The sequence below is a fragment of the Marmota monax genome, unplaced genomic scaffold (assembly GCF_021218885.2).
Source record: "Marmota monax isolate L192 unplaced genomic scaffold, Marmota_monax_Labrador192_F-V1.1 WCK01_AAM20220418_F8-fsc00068, whole genome shotgun sequence".
Lineage (NCBI taxonomy): Eukaryota > Metazoa > Chordata > Mammalia > Rodentia > Sciuridae > Marmota > Marmota monax.
The window spans coordinates 7,042,346-7,065,003 of record NW_026692352.1 but is presented as its reverse complement, the minus strand read 5'-3'; the positions used below and the strand labels follow the sequence as shown (position 1 = coordinate 7,065,003).

Sequence of the window (22,658 nt, the reverse complement as noted above, 5' to 3'; positions counted from 1 at the left end):
AGGGTATCTAGATTGCTTCCACACTTTAGCTGCTATGAATATTGATAAGATAAAACATTAAGAGTGTTTTTGATTTGCATTTCCCTTATTGCTAAGAGATGTTGAACATATTTTCATATATTTGTTGGCCATTGTTTCTTCTTTTAAGAAATGTCTGTTTAAGAGGGCATTAACTATGGCCCTTGGGTCTAATCTGGTTGGTTCATGGCCTTTGCGCTAAGAATGACTTTTACATTTTTAAAAGCTAACATTTTCAAATTATTCACATACTACATAATATTATTAATGTTGCTTCTTAGTCAGGAAAACCTAAAATATTTAGCATCTAGACCATTAAGAAAAAAAAATTGCTGACCCTTTTTCTAGAGAAACTCTCATAACTAGGGAAATTTGTACAGTAATGCTCATAAGCATTATTGTTAACAATAATAGAAAAATGGAGACTTTTAAAATATCCATTAACAAGCAAGTAGGATATAAAATATTTTGCTAGACTATTATAAGCAGGGAAACAAATGGACACAAACTTTGCATTGTAAAGAGATAAATTTTCAGTACTGTACAATGTAATAAAGGTGTTACAATATGTTTCCGTTTATATGGAGTTTAAAAATCATGAAATATAAAACTATTTACAAATATACATACACTTTCTGTGAAGCCACAAAAATATGCATGAAAAAAATAAAGACAATTTTACCATCTTTTTCTATGAAATGAAGACAGGGGCAATTTAGGTAGAATAAACATGTTGCTTAAACCATCTCTGTTACATATGATTCGAAGTTACATTTCCCAAGACTAAGGATCTGAAATTGATATGTTGCTATTCATTAAATGCATGGTTTTTGTTTGATTTAAAAAAAAAAAAAAGTCTGTTTAGGCACGCCTGTAATCCCAGTGGCTTGGGAGGCTGAGGCAGGAGGATCACAAGTTCAAAGTCAGCCTTAGCAACTTACTGAGACCCTGTCTCTAAATAAAATTTTTTTTTAAAAGGGCTGTGGAGTGGCTCAGTGGTTAAGTCTGTTTAGCCTTTGGACCATTTTTGATTGGGTTATTTGCTTTTTTGGTGCTAAGTTTTTTTGAGTTCTTTATTATTCTGGATTTTAATCTCTTGTCAGAGGAGCAGCTGGCAAAGATTTTTCTCCCATTCCTTAGGCTCTCTCTCCACATGCTTAATTGTTTCCTTTGTAGTGCACAAGTTTTCAAACTAGATTGTTAAGGTCTGTAAACAAGTCAAGATGGCATCTGGCATTTTGCCAGAGGGAGTGGTTTGTGAAGTAACGCCAGTGAGCCATTAAGTGTGCTGATTCCTTATTGGTTGACTGCTGTTTCTGGTTTCTGTTAATTAAGATAAGCTGTGTGGAATGTATATATACCCCTCCGGTCCTACAATAAACGGCTCCCACTCCTGCTATATCAATGTACACAAGTTGCTCGTCACCCCCCGGCTATTTTGCTGCAGCCGGAATGCGGCACTAGATGGCATCCCACTTATTAATTCTTGGTTTTATTTCTTGAGATTTAAGATTCTTGTTAAGGAAGTCGGTGCCAGCATCAATATGAACTGAATATTAACTCTATGTTTTCTTCTAGTAGTTGCAACATTTCTGGTCTAATTCCTAAGTCTTTGATCCATTTGATTTTACTTTTTGAGAGATAGGGATCTACTCTCATTCTTCTACACATGATTTTATGTTTTCTCTAATTTATGTTTTTGGCAACTTTGTCAAGTATCAGATGGCTGTAATTATGTGGCATTATCTCTGTTTTTTTCCCCCCTATTCTATTGGTCTTCATGTCTGTTTTGATGGCAATACTATGCTGTTTTTGTTACTATAGCGCTGTAATATAATTTGAGATCTGGAATTGTGATGTCTCCTACATTGCTATTTTTGCTCAGTACTGCTTTGGCTATTCTGGGTCTCTTATTCTTCCAAATGAATTTAAGGATTGCTTTTTCTATAAAAGTGTCACTGGTATTTTGATGGGGAGTGCACTGATGCTGTATATTGCTTAAGTACCTACTCATTTTTAAACTTATTTGTCTGTTTCCTCTGCTACATCATCAGCTCCAATAGTTTGAGAACTACACCTAGCACATAATAGTGTCTTGGTAAACATTTATTGGAAAAAGTTTTAAATGAATAAATTCTTAATGAATCTGACACCAAGCCAGGACAAAATGGTCCTCATAAATTTACTAAAAGTCTGTCACTAAAATACTTCTCCACAAAGCCAAAATCCCCAATTTTTTCTGCAAAATATTCCTCAATTCCAAAAAAACAAAACCCTAATAGTTAAGCAGTTAGTATGTACTATGTAGAGTGATATTAAGTGTAATCACAAAAGCAAGAATAAGGTTTAGAAGTAACTGTTATTTTTTCCAACTTTGGGAGATGAGAATAGAGGAATTGTTAAGTTAGCAAAAACATTCTTCTATCATCACTGTCTACTTCTGTTCCTACCTTTATTTACTTCAAACCTCTTGCTCAAAAGATCACATGGTATACTATTATACAGACTGTCGGTCTCAATAACTTTTTAAAATTTACATATGACAGTGGAATGCATTTACAATTCCTATTACACATATAGAGCACAATTGTTCATATCTCTGGTTGTATACAAAGTATATTCACACCAAATTGTGGCTTCATACATGTACTTTAGATAATGACGTCCTTCTCATTCTACCATCATTTCTAACCCCATGCCCCCTTCTCCTTCCACCCCTCTCTTCCCTATCTAGAGTTCGTCTATTTCTCCACAGTTCCCCCTCCCTACCCCACTATGAGTCAGCCTCCTTATATCAGAAAGAAAATTCGGCATTTGGTTTTTTGGGATTGGCTAACTTCACTTAGTATTATCTTCTCTAACTCTATCCATTTACCTGCAAATGCCATGATTTTATTCTATTTTATTGCTGAGTAATATTCCATTGTGTATATATGCCACTTTTTTTAAAATCCATTCATCTACTGAAGGGCATCTAGGTTGGTTCCACAGTTTAGCTATTATGAATTGTGCTGCTATAAACATTGATGTGTCTGTGTCCCTGTAGTATGCTGTTTTTAAGTCCTTTGGGTATAGATGGAGGAGTGGGATACCTGGGTCAAATGGTGGTTCCATTACCAGTTTTTCAAGGAATCTCCAGACCGCTTTCCATATTGGCTGTACCAATTTGCAGTCCCACCAGGATTGTATGAGTGTACCTTTTCCCCTACATCCTCGCCAACACTTATTGTTGTTGGTATTCTTAATAGCTGCCATTCTGACTGGAGTGAGATGAAATCTTAGAGTAGTTTTGATTTGCATTTCTCTAATTGCTAGAGATAATGAATGTTTTTTCATATATTTGTTGATTGACTGTATATCATCTTCTGAGAGGTGTCTGTTCAGGTCCTTGGCCTATTTGTTGATTGGGTTATTTGTTTTTTTGGTGTTTAGCTTTTTGAATTCTTTTTATATCCTAGAGATTAGTGCTCTATCTATGTGTGAGGGATAAAAATTTGCTCCCAAGAAGTAGGTTCTCTATTCACCTCACAGATTGATTCTTTTGCTGAGAAGAAACTTTTTAGTTTGAATCCATCCCATTTATTGATTCTTAATTTTTAAAAAATATTTATTTATTTATTTATTTTAGTTTTAGGTGGACACAATATCTTCATTTTATTTTTATTTGGTGCTGAGGATCGAACCCATTGCCTCACGCATGCTAGGCAAATGCTCATGCTGAGCCACAACCACAGCCCTTGATTCTTGATTCTTGCCCTATAGGAGTCCCTTGATTCTTGATTCTTGCCCTATAGGAGTCTTATTAAGGAAGTTGGGGCATAATCCGACATGATGGAGATTAGGGCCTACTTTTTGTTCTATTAAACGCAGGGTCTCTGGTTTTACTCCTAGATCCTTATCCACTTTGAGTTTTGTGCATGGTGAGAGATAGGGGTTTCATATTTTGTTGCATATGGATTTTCAGTTTTTCCAGTACCATTTGTTGAAGAGGCTATCTTTTCTAACCCTTTTTAAAATTTAAACTTTTTATTTTAAAAATATTTTAAGATAGTACAGAAATTATAAAAATACTACAATGAACTCCCATAAAAACTTTAACCTGGATTTATACATTACAATTTTGTCATATTTTCTTTTCTTTTTTTTTTTTCCCTAGTACTGGGGATTAAACCCAGAGATGCTCAACCTCAACTACTTCCCCATCTCTTTTTATTTTTCACTTTAAACCAAAATATTTGTGATTCTCTGACCTTAGCCTCCCAAGTAGCTGGAGTATAGGCATTGCCATCTTTTATTTCCCTCCATATATATAAAAATATATATTGGCAAATAAAATAGAACAAATAAGCACTTATTGTTATTTTGATGTACCATTTGAGAGACCATGATACTTTCCCTTAAATACTTCCACATGTACAGTCAGCCCTCTGTGTCCATGGGTTCTGTGTTTGTGGATTTGAACCACCACAGATCAAAAATATTTGGGAAAAAATTTTTACCTCAACTGAACATTTGCAGATGATTTTTGTCCCATCATTATTCCCTAAACAACACAGTATAATAGCTACTCATATATTAGGTATCATAAGTAATCTAGAGATATTTAAGGTACATGGGAGATATGCATATGTTATATGCAAATACTACATCACTATTCAAGTCACTTAAGTAGCCACTTAAGTCACTTAAGTATCAGAGGGGAAAGCCTGAGACCAATCCCCCCATGGACTGATGGATGACTATATTCCCTAACTAGGGACGATCTCTTACTTGATCACAGTGCAATGATCAAATTCGGAATATTTCTTCTTCTTCTTTTATTTTTTTTTTGGGGGGGGGGGTACTGGGGATTGAACTCAGGGGCACTCAACCAATCCCCAACCCTATTTTGTATTTTATTTAGAGACAGAATCTCACTGAGTTGTTTAGCGCCTCAATAAATTGCTGAGGCTGGCTTTGAACTCGTGATCCTCCTGCCTCAGCCTCCCAAGCTGCTGGGATCACAGGTGTGTACCACCACGCCTGGCTTCCCCCTTATTTTTTTTAAGCACTTTCTTACTTTCTGTATGACAAGATGTTCCAGACTCATTTTGTACTTTTCCTGCTTCAGCCCAGAAATTAGCTACTTCTCAAAAGAGTTTTCATTTCTTTTAGTGAGGAAAGAGTTTTATATACAAGACCTGGGTATTAGGTATGTACATTGCTATCAAAGGGTCACAGACTCTATCCAAAGATAGAACATTTGAAATAGTTTGAAGAAATTATGGTTGATATTTCTCATTCCAGCCCATTACCACAAAGTTCTTTGCCTATTCCCTCCCAAATATTTCTCCTTCACAGTGAGAACCCTAGCTCCTAACAATATCAATATAGATTTCATTTGCTCAGTTCAAAAATGCATATAATAGCAGCTTCAGAATTGTTATACCTCTATTACTACCAATAAACATGTAGTAAGTAAACTTAGCAAAGTGAGGTTCAAGAAAACTGAATTTTCTATTGTGTAGACACTGGAGATATGTAATGAGAATGCTATGTCTAAAGTTATATGGAAGTGTGACTACTTTGTCAAGGATAAATGCATATATAGTTTTTATTAAATATTGCCAAATTCACCCACAGAATATTTTGCATTCTCACTGGTAATATATGAAGAATGCCAAATTCTCTCATTGCCTTGTTAAAATAGGATTTGTTAAGTGTTTGACTTTCTGCAAATTTGATAAATGATAAACAATATGTGTCAGTGTACTTTTCATTTGAAATTCTCTTATTATGAGTACACTAAATATTTTGCCTTGTACTTGTGACTTTTATATCTCTCTTGGAGAATTTTCTGTCTTTGACCATTTTTTTTCCTACTGGATATTTGGTCCTTTTTATATTCAATATTTTAAAATTATTTTATATTAAGAATATTAGATCTTTTATTGTGGTATGTTATAGACACTTTCACCATTTGGCCTTTTACTTTTAAGTTTGCTTATGACATTTTTTTATCATGCAAAAGTTTCTATTTTTATATAATTCAATCTGGCAACCTTTTATTTTGTAATACTGGGGATTGAACCCAGGAAGCTCTATCACTGAGCTATATCCCCAGTACTTTTCTCTTTTTTTTTTTGGTGAGACAGAGTCTCACTAAATTGTTCAGACTGGCCTTCAATTTCAGATCCTCCAGCTTTGACCTACCAAGGAGCTGGGATTTCAGGCATGTGTTGTTGTGCCTAGCTAATCTTTTCTTTACATCCACATATAGATTTTGAATCATAGAAAGTCTTTCCCCAAACACTGGATATATAAACATATCACATGTATTTTCTTTTAGTACATAAAATATTTTAGTTTCTACATTTAGGTTTCTAATCAATTATGAATTTATTCTTTGGATTATGTAAGGTACACATTCTTTTCTCCAGCATCAATTATTAAAACATCATCTTTACCCCAGTGACTGGAGATGGTATTTTTATCAATACTTGGTAAGCTGATTGTATCCAGGAATTGATATATTTCTTCTAGCTTATCCAATTTGTTGCCATATAACTGTTTACAATAATCCTTCATGCCCCCTTGTAATCTTGTGGTATCAGCTATAATAGATTATTTTTCATTTCTGATTTTGAGTTTTTTTAATTTCTCCAAAAATCCAATTATTCATTTCATTGATCTTTTCTATTTTTTATACTCTATTTATTTCTGCTTTGATATTTATTATTTCCTTCCTTCTATTACTTTCAGTTTATTCTTGTTTTTCTTCTTCTTTGCTGAAAATTGTTTATTTGCAATTATCTTTCCTTTTTGATGTAGACATTTACAACTATAAACTTCCTTCTTTGAATTGCTTTCTTGTATCCCACAAGTTTTGGTATATTGTGTTTCCAAAAATTTCATTCATTTCAAGAAAATTTTAAATTTCCCCTCTAATTTATTAACTCATTGGTTGTTCAGGAGCATGTTCTTTAGTTTCTATGTATTTGTAGTTTTTGAAGTTATTCCATTTACTAATTCTAGTTTTCTATCTTTCTAGTCAGAAAAGGAACTTGAAATTATTTAAATCTTCTAATTGTTAAGGCTTAGCTTTGTGACTTGACATAATCTATCACGGAGAATGTTCCATATGTCGTTGAGACAAATGTATATTGGCTACCTGTTGTGGAGAATGTTCTGTAAATGTCTGTTAGGTCTACTTGGTCTAGAGCGCAGTTTAAATCTGCTAATTTTTTGTTGATTTTTGTCTAGATGATCTGTCCCTTGCTGTAAGTAGGGTGTTGAAGCCTCCTTCTATTATTGAATTATAGTTTATGTCTCCCTTTAGATGTACAACATTTGCTTTAATGTGGATATATATATATATTTACAATTCTTCTATCCACTTTCTGAATTGACCCCTTTATAATTATATAATTACCAACTTTGTCTGTTTTACAATTTTTGTATGAAACTCTATTTTATATGACATTAGTAAAGCTGATCCTACTCCCTTTTGGTTTCCATTTGGATAGAATATCACTTTGCATCTCTTCATTTTTATTCTCTGTGTTATTCAATCTGTCAACCTTTTCTTTTCTTTTGTAATACTGCGGATTGAACCCAGGATGCTCTATCACTGAGCTATATCCCCAGTACTTTTTATTTTTTTATTGTGAGACAGAGTCTCACTAAGTTGTCCAGACTGGCCTTCAACTTCAGATCCTCCAGCTTTGGCCTCCCAAAGAGCTGGGATTACAAGCATGTGCTGCTGTGCCTAGTTAATCTTTTCTTTCCACACACATATAGATTTTGAATCAAAGAAAGTCATAGGTGAGGTGAGTCTCTTGAAGGCAGTATACAGTTGAGTTTTGTTTTTTTAATCCATTCAGCCACTCTATGTCCTTTAATTAGAGAATTTAATCCATTTACATTCAAGGTAATTATTGATAGGTAAGGGCTTACTATGGCATATTGTTATGTTTTGTAGTTGTTTGGTATGTCCTGTTTTCCTCTCTTACTGTCTTCCTCTGTAGTTAAGTGATTTTTCTCTAGTATTATGTTTTTATACCTTGCTTTTTTCAATTATAGGTTTTTGTTTTGTGGTTACCATGAGGTTTACCAAGAATACTCTGTAGTTATATATTTATATTAAGTAAATAAAAACTTAAGTTTGATAACATAAAACCAAAGTAATCTTTATACTTTAACTCCTTTCCTTGACATAATTTAAATTTATGATGTCATAATTACATAATTTTATAATGTATATAACTATTAGTTACTACTATTTTAATAGTTTTGTCTTTTACCCTTCATTCTAAAGATGTGTTTATATCCCACCATTCATTACTATAGAGCACTCTGCATTTGATTCCATACTTAGTATTTGAGTTATATGCCTTCAGATAATTTCATGTTACTCATTGATATTCTTTTATATCAGCTTGGAAAACCCTTTCAGCATTTCTTGCAAAGTGGGCCTAGAAGTGAAAATTCCTCAGCTTTTATTTGTCTGGAAGTCTTTCTCTCTCCTTCATTTCTTTTAAAAAATATATATTTTTAGTTGTAGATGGACATAATACCTTTATTTTATTTATTAATTTTTTAATGTGGTACTGAGGATTAAACCCAGTGCCTCACACGTGCTAGGAAATTGCTCTACCATTGAGCTACAACCCTAGCCCTCTCCTTCATTTCTTAAGGACAGGTTTGCTGGGTACAATATTCTTGGCAGGTTTTTTTCTTTCAGTACTTTGAATATATTACTCTACTTTCTTCAAGCCTATATGGGTTCAACTGAGAATTCTGAAGCTAGGTGTGTTGAGAGTCCTTTTTTATGTTATTTGCTTTTTTTTTTTTTTTTTCTCTTGCTGCTTTCAGGATCCTTCTTTGGCTTAGACCTTTAATAATATGATTATATTGATTCTTGGTGAATTCTTATTTGGATTTAACCTGATTAGTGACTTTTCACTTTCCTGTACTGGAAAGACATATCCTTCATCAGTTTTGAGAATTTTATGCTATCATTTCTTTAAATAAACTTTCTATCCCTTTATTTTTCTCTATTGCTTTTTAAATCCAATGACCCATATATTTACTCTTGATGTTATTCCATTAAATCCCTTTAGATTTCTTCCTTCCTTTTTATTGTTTTCTACTCTGACTGTATATACTCTAATAACCTGTCCTTCGGTTCACAGATTCTTTCTTCTGCTTGATGAGTCATCCTGATGAAGTGCTCTGTTATATTTTTCATTTCATTCATTGTATTTTTCAAATCCAGGATGTGTTTGAATTTTTAAAATACTATTTCAATCTCTGTTAAACTTCTCTGATAAATTTCTGAATTATTTCTGTGTTTTCATGAAGTCTATTGAACTTTGTTGTAGTAAGCTCTTTTGAATTCTTTGTTTGACAGGTTGCATATCTCAATCTTACTAGGGTCAGTCACTGGAACCTTATTCTATTTGATGAGTAATATTCTCCTGCTTGTTTTTAATGCTTTTGAATGTTTCCAAACTGAAGAATTGAGGGTTTACTCCAATCTTCATAGTCTGGCTTTGTCATTATCCTTCTTCACTAAATCTGTCGATAAGTTCTAGGCATTCTGATTGGGTTCTGTAAGCCTGTGACTGATGAAGTCATTTTAGCACTAGAGAGTGCCTTAAGACCCGATTTGCCATGAACCTTATGAGGGCTCTAAGGCTGGTGTAGAGCCTAGTCACCTATGTCTATGGAAGAACCAAGGAGTTACCTAGGATATATGGAAAACCTTGCCAGGGACTAAAGCCCAGAAAACCTTCCAATTCCTCACACAGGTGTAACAGATGCCCAACTATGGCAATAGGGACTTGAGCTAAAATTGGACCAATCAGGATTTGCTGTGGGACAGAGGATGGTAACCCATCCTAACGGAGCACATAGGCATGCATCTCCCAGCAGTTCCTAACAGAGACAAGCTATTTTCCTGACTGCAATGAGAGTGACCAGAGCTAAGAGCAGGCTATCTCAGTATCTGTTGTGAGATGGAGGCTAGCAAGCATGTCACAGAGGTTCTGACAGATGGGTAGCTGATGGACTGTTAAAGATGGGCAAGTCTCCCTCTATGTCTTTGTGTGAGTAGTCCTAAGTTAGGACCACAATTGAGGGGAATTGGAGCCAAGCAACAGGGTAGCTTTTAGATCCACTGCCAAAACCAGTGTCAGCAGGTAACTGAACCTCTCTGCTAAGGCACTAGAAAGTTATGGTTCTTCCTGGACCTCTTGGCAGATGGTTTTGATTGTGGGCCCAAGGATTAAATCAAGCCTTTAGGGGAACAGGGCTCTTTCTAGGTTTGAACTCAAGAGCAATACTAGTATATCTGCTGCCTGGGTTTGGGTCTTCATTCTCAAAAGACTCTCCACCAGGATCCCATTCAGGTCTCCTACTTAAATCCTGAGTCTTTTACGAAGGAACTTTTGTCTGTGGGTGGATGCAGACTTCTTGGTGTTATAGGAGATGGAAGTGGGCAACCTTTTTCATTCTATCATTTTGCAGGTCTACCTTTTAAATTTTTTATTCATTTATTTTCTTGAGGCTATTTAATTCAATTAGGAGGAATATGTTATGGTTTTCTTCTGTTTCACAGTTAGTTGTGGAAAGAATTTACATTGGCCAAAATATTTTGATTCTGTTTTCCTTTTAGAGTAATTTTGTATGAAAATTAATTTTTTTCCTGTCCATTTTATGTACAGAGTAAAGGTTTTGGGTGACTTACAAGAATTTAGTTTAAGACAGCTCCCTTTGGTCAGACTACTGAAGTTTTTAATATTCTGATCTGATTGTATTTTATAAACATTCTTAAAACAACCCAGGATACAAAGTTAAGGCCTAAGTTCACGGGTGTCTTCTTTTTGAGATAATTCAAGTTCCTTTCTTAAAACTCCATGTATATGAATAACAGATTCTGAAGTCTCACAAATTCTATGATTAATTATGGTAGAATCTCACACGATATACTAGTTTATAATTGTGATAACTAGAAGTCCTTTCTGTCCTTGTATAAATAATACCCCAAGTGAGCTAAAACAAAAGAAGTTGTGTTTAGCATTATATAAAACAAATGTTTAGAGTGTTAAATTTAAAAAAATAAACTAGAATCCACTTCCTTCACTGTTTTTGTTTTGTTTTTCCTTTATTATGATGATGTAAGAACATGACACTTTAGGCCCTGGTAAAGTTGATTCATCCATCCATCCACCACTTACTGTGGACCATGGGGGTACAAAGATGACTAAAACATAGTCCCTCCCTCACAGACAAGAGGATAAATTGCAAAAGGTTAGATAAAGTAGGGCATTATTTATTATTAAAGTGCGGCATTATTTCCAAAAGTATGAAACTATGCAAAACCATATTATATGTACTTTTAAAAATGTTACATATATTTTAAGAGTACATATGTATGCATATATACATAAAAGCATCTGAGAAAGTTATAAGAATCAAAAAATGTCACAAGGATCAAATTCAGGATAAAGGTTAGCTCTTGGGGGAGGGGTTAGGAAGCTAAGGGGGAATCGGGCAGAAATACAAAGGAAGTTTCAATTTTATCTGCACTAGTATAGTCCCTTGAAGTAGGAAAAGTTAAGATCTGAAACAAATATTCCAAACTGTTATGATCTGACAAAGCTGGGTGGTAAAAGATATGTTTATGTTAATTATTTTCTGTATGCTTGAAATATTTTATAATTAAAAAGTTCATTCAGTGTGTAGTTCAATTAATTGGCAAGGTTTATGGAGTTTTAATTTTGAAGTTTCAGGATATGTTGTGTAATAACACAATATTGAAAACTACTTTTTGAAATGAAAAAGGAAAATAGTTCACCAGTACATTATATATCTTTTTTTTCAGATGAAATATTATACATACCTGTGAGTGCTAAATAAGAAACAATGTACCGCTTTTCCAGTCCATCTCTAATACTCTGAATTGCACCCAAAATTGGAGGTATGATCATAATCAGGTTACTCACTGTATTCCCTAGAGGAGAAAAATACAAGAAGATATTTAGATTAATCAATAATAATTTTTTAAAAGACATAATCAATTGGTCCTTAACAACAATTAAATGGGTAACTTCTCAAAAAGACAGTGGAAAGGTTATTTTCAAGATGCCAAAAAATAGGCGGCCGAGTTCCGGCTCCCGGAACTTCCCTGGCCCGGGGCTAGGAGCCCGCGGAAACTGCTTCTCGGTCCGGGTCCTGCTTAGGGCTGGTCAGGACTCACCCGTTGCTTTGGTTGCCTGGCAAGGGGAACAAAATGCTGCCATTCGCATAGGATACCAACATGGCAGAGATCTGATGTCATCAGAAAGCGGCGGAGGAGAGAACTTCATCAATACCAGCGGCGACATAAACAGTTGGTCCCCTGGTAGGGGGGGTGAGGCTCAGTCACCCGAGTCTCCTCAATTTGTCGTCGAGCCAGAGGGGAGGAGCCGGGCCGCCACCAGCGCCCGGAGCAGGCCCAGCGGCTCGCCAGCGTGGTGACCGCGTGACCCCAATTGGAGAGGGGGCGGAGCGGAGCCGCCACCCGCACCCGCAAGGTGGGCAGACCCGCGACCCAGTGGTACATGGGCATGGTAGGAGGGGCAGGGCAGAGCCGCCGTTCGCGCTTGCAAGGTAAACAGACCTGTGACAGCCTGGCGGGTCAGGCCCAGTGGCCTGCCAGTGTGGTACACACGTCACCCCAACTGGAGTAGGGGCAGAGCAGATCCTTCTCCCACGCCCGGATCAGGCCCTGCTGGTGTGGTGGCCACGTGACCCCAATTGGAGTGGGGGCGGAGCGGAACCGCCACCCGTGCCCGCGGGGTGAGCAGACCTGTGACCAACCTGCAGATCAGGCCCAGGGGTCCGAAGGCGTGGTAGGAGGGGCAGGGCAGATCCGCCGCCCGCGCCTCCAAGGTAGGCAGACCTGCAACAGACCGGCGGATCAGGCCCAGGAGCCTGCCGGCATGGTACACACACCACCCTAATTGGAGTAGGGGCAGAGCAGAGTCGCCACACGTGCCAGGAACAGGCCCAGCGTCCTGCAGGCGGGGTACTCACGACACCCCAATTGGAGTAGGGGCAGAGCAGAGCCTCCACCCGTGCCCGAAAGGTGGGCAGATCTGCGACCGACCAGCAGGACAGGCCGAGTGGCCTGCCGGTACGACAGACACGTCACCCCATTTGGAGTAGGGGCAGAGTAGAGCCGCCGCCCGCGCCTGCAGGGTAGGCAAACCTGCAACCGACCGGCGCATCAGGCCCGGTGGCCTGCCGGCGTGGTACACTCGTCACCCCAATTGGAGTAGGGGCAGAACAGAGCCGCCGCCAGCGCCCAGAACAGGCCCAGTGACCTGCCGGCGTGGTAGCCACGACACCCCAACTGGAATAAGGAGAGAGCAGAGCCGCCGCCCGCGCCTGCAGGAAAGATACGCAAGCAGTATGAAAAGACAAGGAAAGAAAGGACCACAAGCAATGCAGGTCAACTCAACTTTAGAAGAGGTAACAGCTGCAGCAGATGGAATGTCAGATAAAGAATTCAGGACATACATGCTTCAGATGATCTGGAGTATCAAGGAAGACATTAAACAGCAAAATCAGACAATGAAAGATCACTTCGACAATGAATTAAGCAAACAAATCCAGGAAGCAAAGGATCAACTATACAGGGAGATAGAGGTTATAAAAAACAAACAAACAGAAATCCTAGAAATGCAGGAAGCAATAAACCAACTTAAAAACTCAATGGAGAATACTACCAGCAGAGTAGAACACTTAGAAGATAGAACATCAGATAATGAAGACAAAGTATTTCAACTGGAAAAGAACATAGACAGCTCAGCAAGACTGTTAAGAAACCATGAGCAGAACATCCAAGAAATATGGGATAACATTAAGAGACCAAACTTAAGAGTCATTGGGATACAGGAAGGGACAGAGCTCCAAACCAAAGGAATGAGCAGTCTATTCAATGAAATAATACGAGAAAACTTCCCAGACTTGAAGAATGAGACAGAATCCCAAATCCTAGAAGCCTACAGGACGCCGAATGTGCAAAATCACAAGAGATCCACACCTAGACACATTATAATGAAGATGTCCAACATACAGAATAAGGAGAGAATTTTAAAAGCTACAAGAGAAAGGAAGCAGATTACATTTAGGGGTAAGCCAATCAGGATAACAGCTGATCTTTCAACACAGACTCTGAAAGCTAGAAGATCCTGGAATAACATATTTCAAACACTGAAAGAAAATGGGTTCCAACCAAGAATTGTGTTTCCAGCGAAATTAAGCTTCAGGATGGAAGATGAAATTAAAACCTTCCACAATAAACAAAAGTTTAAAGAATTCACAGCTAGAAAACCATCTCTTCAAAACATCCTCGCCAAAGCATTACAGGAAGAGGAAATGGAAAATAACAATGAAAACCAACAGTGGGAGGTAGGACAGTAAAGGGGGGGAAAATAATCAAAGAGGAAAACAAACCATGTTTAGTAACAGAAATAAACAAATATGGCTGGAAGAACAACCCATATCTCAATAATAACCCTAAATGTTAATGGCTTAAACTCACCAATTAAGAGACACAGGCTAGTAGAATGGATCACAAAACAAGACCCAACAATATGCTGCCTACAGGAGACGCATTTGATAGGAAAAGACATACATAGGCTGAAGGTGAAAGGTTGGGAAAAATCATATCACTCATATGGACTTCGGAAACAAGCAGGAGTGTCCATACTCATATCAAATAAAATAGATTTCAAGCCAAAGTTAATCAAAAGGGATAAAGAGGGACACTACATACTGCTCAAGGGAACCATACACCAACAAGACATAACAATCATAAACATTTATGCCCCAAACAATGGTGCAGCTATGTTCGTCAAACAAACTCTTCTCAAGTTCAAGAGTCTAATAGACCACCATACCATAATCATGGGAGACTTCAATACACCTCTCTCGCCACTGGACAGATCTTCCAAACAAAAGTTGAATAAGGAAACTATAGAACTCAATAACACTATTAATAACCTAGACCTAATTGACATATATAGAGTATACCACCCAACATCAAGCAGTTACACTTTTTTCTCAGCATCACATGGATCCTTCTCAAAAATAGATCATATATTATGTCACAGGGCAACTCTTAGACAATATAAAGGAGTAGAGATAATACCATGCATCTTATCTGATCATAATGGAATGAAACTGAAAATCAACGATAAAAGAAGGAAGGAAAAAGCATACATCACTTGGAGAATGAACAATAGGTTACTGAATGATCAATGGGTTATAGAAGACATCAAGGAGGAAATTAAAAAATTCTTAGAGATAAATGAAAACACAGACACAACATATCGGAATCTATGGGACACATTGAAAGCAGTTCTAAGAGGAAAATTCATTGCTTGGAGTTCATTCCTTAAAAAAAGAAAAAACCAACAAATAAATGATCTCATACTTCATCTCAAAATCCTTGAAAAAGAAGAGCAAAACAACAGCAAAAGAAGTAGAAGGCAAGAAATAATTAAAATCAGAGCTGAAATTAATGAAATCGAAATAAAAGAAACAATTGAAAAAATTGACAAAACTAAAAGTTGGTTCTTTGAAAAAATAAACAAAATTGACAGACCCTTAGCGATGCTAGCGAAGAGAAGAAGAGAGAGAACTCAAATTACTAGCATACGGGATGAAAAAGGCAATATCACAACAGACACTTCAGAAATACAGAAGATAATCAAAAACTATTTTGAATCCTTATACTCCAATAAATTAGAAGATAGTGAAGGCATAGATAAATTTCTTAAGTCATATGATCTGCCCAGATTGAGTCAGGAGGATATAGAAAACCTAAACAGACCAATATCAATTGAGGAAATAGAAGAAACCATAAAAAGACTACCAACTAAGAAAAGCCCAGGACCGGATGGGTATACAGCAGAATTTTACAAAACCTTTAAAGAAGAACTAATACCAATACTTTTCAAGCTACTTCAGGAAATAGAAAAAGAGGGAGAACTTCCAAATTCATTCTATGAGGCCAACATCACCCTGATACCTAAACCAGACAAAGACACTTCAAAGAAAGAAAACTACAGACCAATATCTCTAATGAACCTAGATGCAAAAATCCTCAATAAAATTCTGGCGAATCGGATACAAAAACATATCAAAAAAATTGTACACCATGATCAAGTAGGATTCATCCCTGGGATGCAAGGCTGGTTCAATATACGGAAATCAATAAATGTTATTCACCACATCAATAGACTTAAAAATAAGAACCATATGATCATCTCGATAGATGCGGAAAAAGCATTCGACAAAGTACAGCATCCCTTTATGTTCAAAACTCTAGAAAAACTAGGGATAACAGGAACATACCTCAATATTGTAAAAGCAATCTATGGTAAGCCTCAGGCTAGCATCATTCTGAATGGAGAAAAACTGAAGGCATTCCCTCTAAAATCTGGAACAAGACAGGGATGCCCTCTCTCTCCACTTCTGTTCAACATAGTTCTCGAAACACTGGCCAGAGCAATTAGACAGGCGACGAAAGAAATTAAAGGCATAAAAATAGGAAAAGAAGAACTTACATTATCACTATTTGCAGATGACATGATTCTATACCTAGGAGACCCAAAAGGCTCTACAAAGAAACTATTAGAGCTAATAAATGAATTCAGCAAAGTGGCAGGATATAAAATCAACACGCATAAATCAAAGGCATTCCTGTATATCAGCGACAAATCCTCTGAAATGGAAATGAGGACAACCACTCCATTCAAAATATCTTCAAAAAAAATAAAATACTTGGGAATCAACCTAACAAAAGAGGTGAAAGACTTATACAATGAAAACTACAGAACCCTAAAGAGAGAAATAGAAGATCTTAGAAGATGGAAAAATATACCCTGTTCATGGATAGGCAGAACTAACATCATCAAAATGGCGATATTACCAAAAGTTCTCTATAGGTTTAATGCAATGCCAATCAAAATCCCAATGACATTTCTTGTAGAAATAGAGAAAACAATCATGAAATTCATATGGAAAAATAAAAGACCCAGAATAGCAAAAACAATGCTAAGCAGGAAGTGTGAATCAGGCGGTATAGCGATACCAGACTTCAAACTATACTACAGAGCAATAGTAACAAAAACAGCATGGTACTGGTACCAAAACAGGCGGGTGGACCAATGGTACAGAATAGAGGACACAGAAACCAATCCACAAAACTACAACTATCTTATATTTGATAAAGGGGCTAAAAGCATGCAATAGAGGAAGGATAGCATCTTCAACAAATGGTGCTGGGAAAACTGGAAATCCATATGCAACAAAATGAAACTGAATCCCTTTCTCTCGCCATGCACAGAAGTTAATTCAAAATGGATCAAGGAGCTTGATATCAAATCAGAGACGCGCTGTCTGATAGAAGAAAAAGTTGGCTACGAGCTACAGTCGGTGGGGTCGGGCTCCAAATTCCTCAATAGGACACCCATAGCACAAAAGTTAATAACTAGAATCAACAAATGGGACTTACTCAAACTAAAAAGTTTTTTCTCAGCAAAAGAAACAATAAGAGAGGTAAATAGGGAGCCTACACTCTGGGAACAAATCTTTACTCCTCACACTTCAGATAGAGCCCTAATATCCAGAGTACACAAAGAACTCAAAAAATTAGACAATAAGAGAACAAACAACCCAATCAACAAATGGGCCAAGGACCTGAACAGACACTTCTCAGAGGAGGACATACAGTCAATCAACAAGTACATGAAAAAATGCTCACCATCTCTAGCTGTCAGAGAAATGCAAATCAAAACCACCCTAAGATACCATCTCACTCCAGTAAGATTGGCAGCCATTATGAAGTCAAACAACAACAAGTGCTGGCGAGTATGTGGGGAAAAGGGTACACTTGTACATTGCTGGTGGGACTGCAGATTGGTGCAGCCAATTTGGAAAGCAGTATGGAGATTTCTTGGAAAGCTGGGAATGGAGCCACCATTTGACCCAGCTATTCCCCTTCTTGGTCTATTCCCTAAAGACCTAAAAAGAGCATGCTACAGGGACACTGCTACATCGATGTTCATAGCAGCACAGTTCACAATAGCAAGACTGTGGAACCAACCTAGATGCCCTTCAATAGACGAATGGATAAAAAAAAATGTGGCATTTATACACAATGGAGTATTACTCTGCATTAAAAAATGACAAAATCATAGAATTTACAGGGAAATGGATGGCATTAGAGCAGATTATGCTAAGTGAAGCTAGCCAATCCCTAAAAAACAAATGCCAAATGTCTTCTTTGATATAAGGAGAGTAACTAAGATCAGAGTAGGGACGAAGAGCAGGAGAAGAAGATTAACATTTAACAGGGATGAGAGGTGGGAGGGAAAGGGAGAGAGAAGGGAAATTCCATGGTAATGGAAGGAGACCCTCAGGGTTATACAGTGGAGGGGGTAGAGAGAGAGGAGGGGAGGGGAGGGGAGAGGTGGGGAGGGGGGAGGGTGGAGGATGGGAAAGGCAGCGGAGCACAACAGACACTAGTATGGCAATATGTAAATCAATGGATGTGTAACTGATGTGATTCTGCAATCTGTGTATGGGGTGAAGGTGGGAGTTCATAACCCACTTGAATCAAAGTATGGAATATGATATGTCAAGAAATTTGTAATGTTTTGAACAACCCACAATAAAAAATTAAAAAAAAAGATGCCAAAAAATAATAATTTTGTACTCAACAAAAATTTCTTTTAAGAATTCAAGTAAAACAAAGATACTTTCTGACACATGAAACTAGGAATTTTCCACAGCATATCCACTAATAAAAATTCTAAATTCTAAAAGCAGGCAAGAAAAGGATCTCAGAAAGAAAAGAGATAACAACAAAAAATGAGTTAGAGAAGGCAGTCTGCATCCATGCTGCATCCATGCTGCTGTGTAGTTCATGAAAGTATACAGAACTGAGTTAATTTTGTATATGGAATTGAAAAGCAACAAACTGGAGTCTACATTTTTCATGTCTTTTTAAAATTTCATTTTTCTAGTAATGCTTTTAGTTTTGAGTAAAACATAAAAGTCAATGAACCTTATTTGATTTTTACTTTCTTCTTTACAAAACAAAGTTCAAACACAAATAACAAAGGAAAAATATAAACCTCAATAGTGGAAATAAGTAGGTAAAATGGGAAAAGAAATGGCTAAAGGATATTTTATAAATTTGATTGTGGGTAGAATAAAGTGCCACAATATCTTCAAAAACCAAATTTTTTTCAACATAGGTTCTAATATCAAGACAAATTAACAATTGAGAGAATAATAAAAACATTTTAAAATAATCAAGAATCAAAAAATTATACTTGCAAAGATGACATGAGATCTAAGAAACAGGTGCTGCAACCAAGGAGAAAGTAAAGGCAAGGCCCAAGATTACTTCTGTACAAAAGAAACTAGACCACCCAGTCCAGGTCCAAGTAGGAGAACCAAGAACTGCAGTAAATTCATAGGAAGAAAAATTTTTAAAAAAATAACCAATTTTATATGTTAACGTTTAGAAAAAAATGTCAATGGGCACTAGATAGAAGTGTTGGAAAATCTGTACTATAGTTTCATGAAACAAGCCTCTATTGCTGTATATTTGGTTTATTTCTCCAATTCTTACCATTACATGCAACACTCTAATGAATAACCATATACTGTAGTCTTTCATACCCATGAACTCTGCATTGGTAGATGAACCATCCAGGGTTTGAAAATATTTTTAAACATTTGTGTCTGGAGCTCTAAACAGGGCAAAAGGGAGGGACGGAAGGGAGGGGAGCAAGGAATGTAAGAAAGATGGTGGAATGAGATGGACATCATTACCCTAAGTTCATGTATAAAGACACGAATGGTGTGAATATACTTTGTATACAACCAGAGATATGAAAATTTGTGTTCTATATGTGTAATATGAATTGTTACACATTCTGCTGTCATATATAATAAGTAACAAATTTGTGTCTGTTCTAAACATGTACAGACTTTTTTCTTGTCATTATTCCCTAAATGATAGACTATAACGACTATTTACATAGCATTTACATTATATTAGGTATTATAAGTTGCAGATGATTTAAATATGTGGGATTATATTATCATAGATTACATGCATATACCATGCCATTTTAAATAAGGTACTTGAGCATCTGCAAATTTTGGTATCCACTGGGGGATGATCTTAGAACCAATGTCCCTAAATATTAAAAACATTACTGTGTATGTATGTGTGTGTGTGTGTGTGTGTAAACATGTATAGTTTCATCTGTAAAACAGACTCTCAAAAATGAGACTTCCAAGTCAAAGAGTAAATCAATCTTTTGACCAAAAAAGTATTAAAAGAATATATAGATGCATTATCCTCTCTCTCATGCATGAGCATAAGGAGCATTTTATATGCTTAAGGATTATTTCCTTTCCTATGGACTGAATATGCCTGTCATTTGCCATTTTCTTTACTGGTCTTTCCTTTTTCTATAAGAAGGAGCCCTTCTTGTAAATAGAATATTAGCCTACATTACAAATTGCAAACTCTTTTTTTTAACTTATGACATCTTTTGCTACAATTTTTTAATTGTTCTATGCAATAGAATTTATTAATCTCTTCTTTTACTGCTTTTAGATTTTTGAGTTAGTTTTAGAAAGGCCTTTCTACTATAAGATTATAGAGAAATTTGCCCATATTTTCTTCTACTGTTTTTTTTATCATTTCACATCTTTAAATATTTAAATTTTAAATGTTTTGCTCATGTGCTGTATGAATATCACTCAACTTTATCTTTTTCCAATGACTACACAGTTGTGCCAACATGATGCAATTATTAACTATAAAGAATAATGCCTACATATGTTACCAAGAATGTTACCAATGTGCACTATTTGACTCAGTAGCAAATATTATTTACATAGCCACACTGATATTATTGATATTACACCCTAACTACTTATGTAATAAAAATGTTAAGCTCTGATTTTTTTTGCTTTTACTTTTATTTTCTAATTAGTTATATATGACAGTAGAATGCATTTTGACACACTGAAAACAAATGGAGTACAGCTTCTCCTTCCTCTGGCTAAACATGGTGTAGAGTCATATTGGTAGTGTAATCATACAGTATATAGGCTGATAATGTCCGTCTCATTCCGCGGTCTTTTCCATCCCCACAATCCTTCCCCTTACTCCCCTCTGCACAATCCAGTGTTCCTTTGTTCTTCCTCCCCACTCACCCCCCATTATGGATTAGCATCCACTTATCAGAGAAAACATTCAGGCTTTAGTTTTTCGGGTTTGGCTTATTTCGTTTAGCACGATTCTCCAGCTTCATCCAAATGGCAAATGCCATAATTTCATTCTTCTTTAAGGATGAGGAATATTCCATTGTGTATATGTACCACATTTTCTTATCCATTCATGTATTGAAGGGCATCTAAGTTGGTTCCATAGTTTAGCTATTGTGAGTTGAGCTACTATAAACACTGATGTGGCTGCATCACTGTAGCATGCTGGTTTTACATCCTCTGGATATAAATCATGGAGCAGGATAACTGTGTCAAATGATGGTTCCATTCCAAGTTTTCTGAGGAATCTCCATACTGCTTCTCAGAGTGGTTGCAACAATTTGCAGTCCCAACTTTTTCTCCACATCCTTGCCAACACTTATTGTTGCTTGTATTCTTGATAATTGCCATTTCTGACTGGAGTGAGATGAAATCTTAGAGTAGTTTTGATTTGCATTTCTCTAATTGCTAGAGATGTTGAACATTTTTTCATATGTCTGTTGATCAATGGTATTTCTTCTGTGAAGTGTCTGTTTAGTTCCTTCGCACATTTATTGATTGGGTTATTTGGTTTTTTGATGTTAAGTTTTTTGAGTTCTTTATATACCCTGGAGATTACCACATGCACCTCAGATAGAGTTCCTCCCATTCTGTAGGCTCTCTCTTCATGTTATTGATTGTTTCTTTGCTAAGAAGCTTTTTAGTTGAATCCATCCCATTTATTGATTTTTGATTTTACTTCTTAAGGTTAAGCTCTGATTTTAATGAGAAAATGTAGTGGGGTAAAGTAGATGGTATAAGAAAGCTAAATCCATGGACTGGGGATATGGCTCAAGTAGTAGTGCGCTCACCTGGCATTCGTGAGGCACTGGATTCGATCCTCAGCACCACATAAAAATAAAATAAAGATATTGTGTCCACCTAAAGCTAAAAAATAAATATTAAAAAAAAAAGAAAGCTAAATCCCCAACCACCATAACTGGAAGACAAGAGACAATATCATTTTTTATTGATTCTTTTTAGTTGTACATGACAGTAGAATCAGTTCTGATAAAATTATACATGAATATTTATATATTATTCTAATTAGGACACCATTCTGTGGATGTACACAATGGTGGGATTCGCTTAGGTTTTTTCATATATGTAATTAGGAAAATTATGTCACATCTTTTGTGTTTTAACATCTTCAAATATTTAAATTTTAAATATTTTTGCTCAATGCTTTATGAATATCACTCAACTTTATCTTTTTCCAGTGACACTACAGTTGTAACAAGATGCAATTATTAACTATGAATAATAAC

The 22,658-nt window shown here is 36.3% G+C and overlaps 1 protein-coding gene across 4 annotated transcripts in view; it reads right to left on the bottom strand.

Moving 5' to 3' along the window:
- Window positions 1-22,658, bottom strand: part of Acer3 (alkaline ceramidase 3) — a 175,526-nt gene that overhangs the window by 82,916 nt on the left and 69,952 nt on the right. For all 4 annotated transcript variants that reach the window (XM_058578557.1, XM_046442038.2, XM_046442037.2 and 1 more), the window contains exon 2: window positions 11,903-12,013. In XM_058578557.1, coding sequence (XP_058434540.1) covers window positions 11,903-12,013 — 111 coding nt within the window. The remainder of the gene's footprint in view (window positions 1-11,902; window positions 12,014-22,658) is intronic.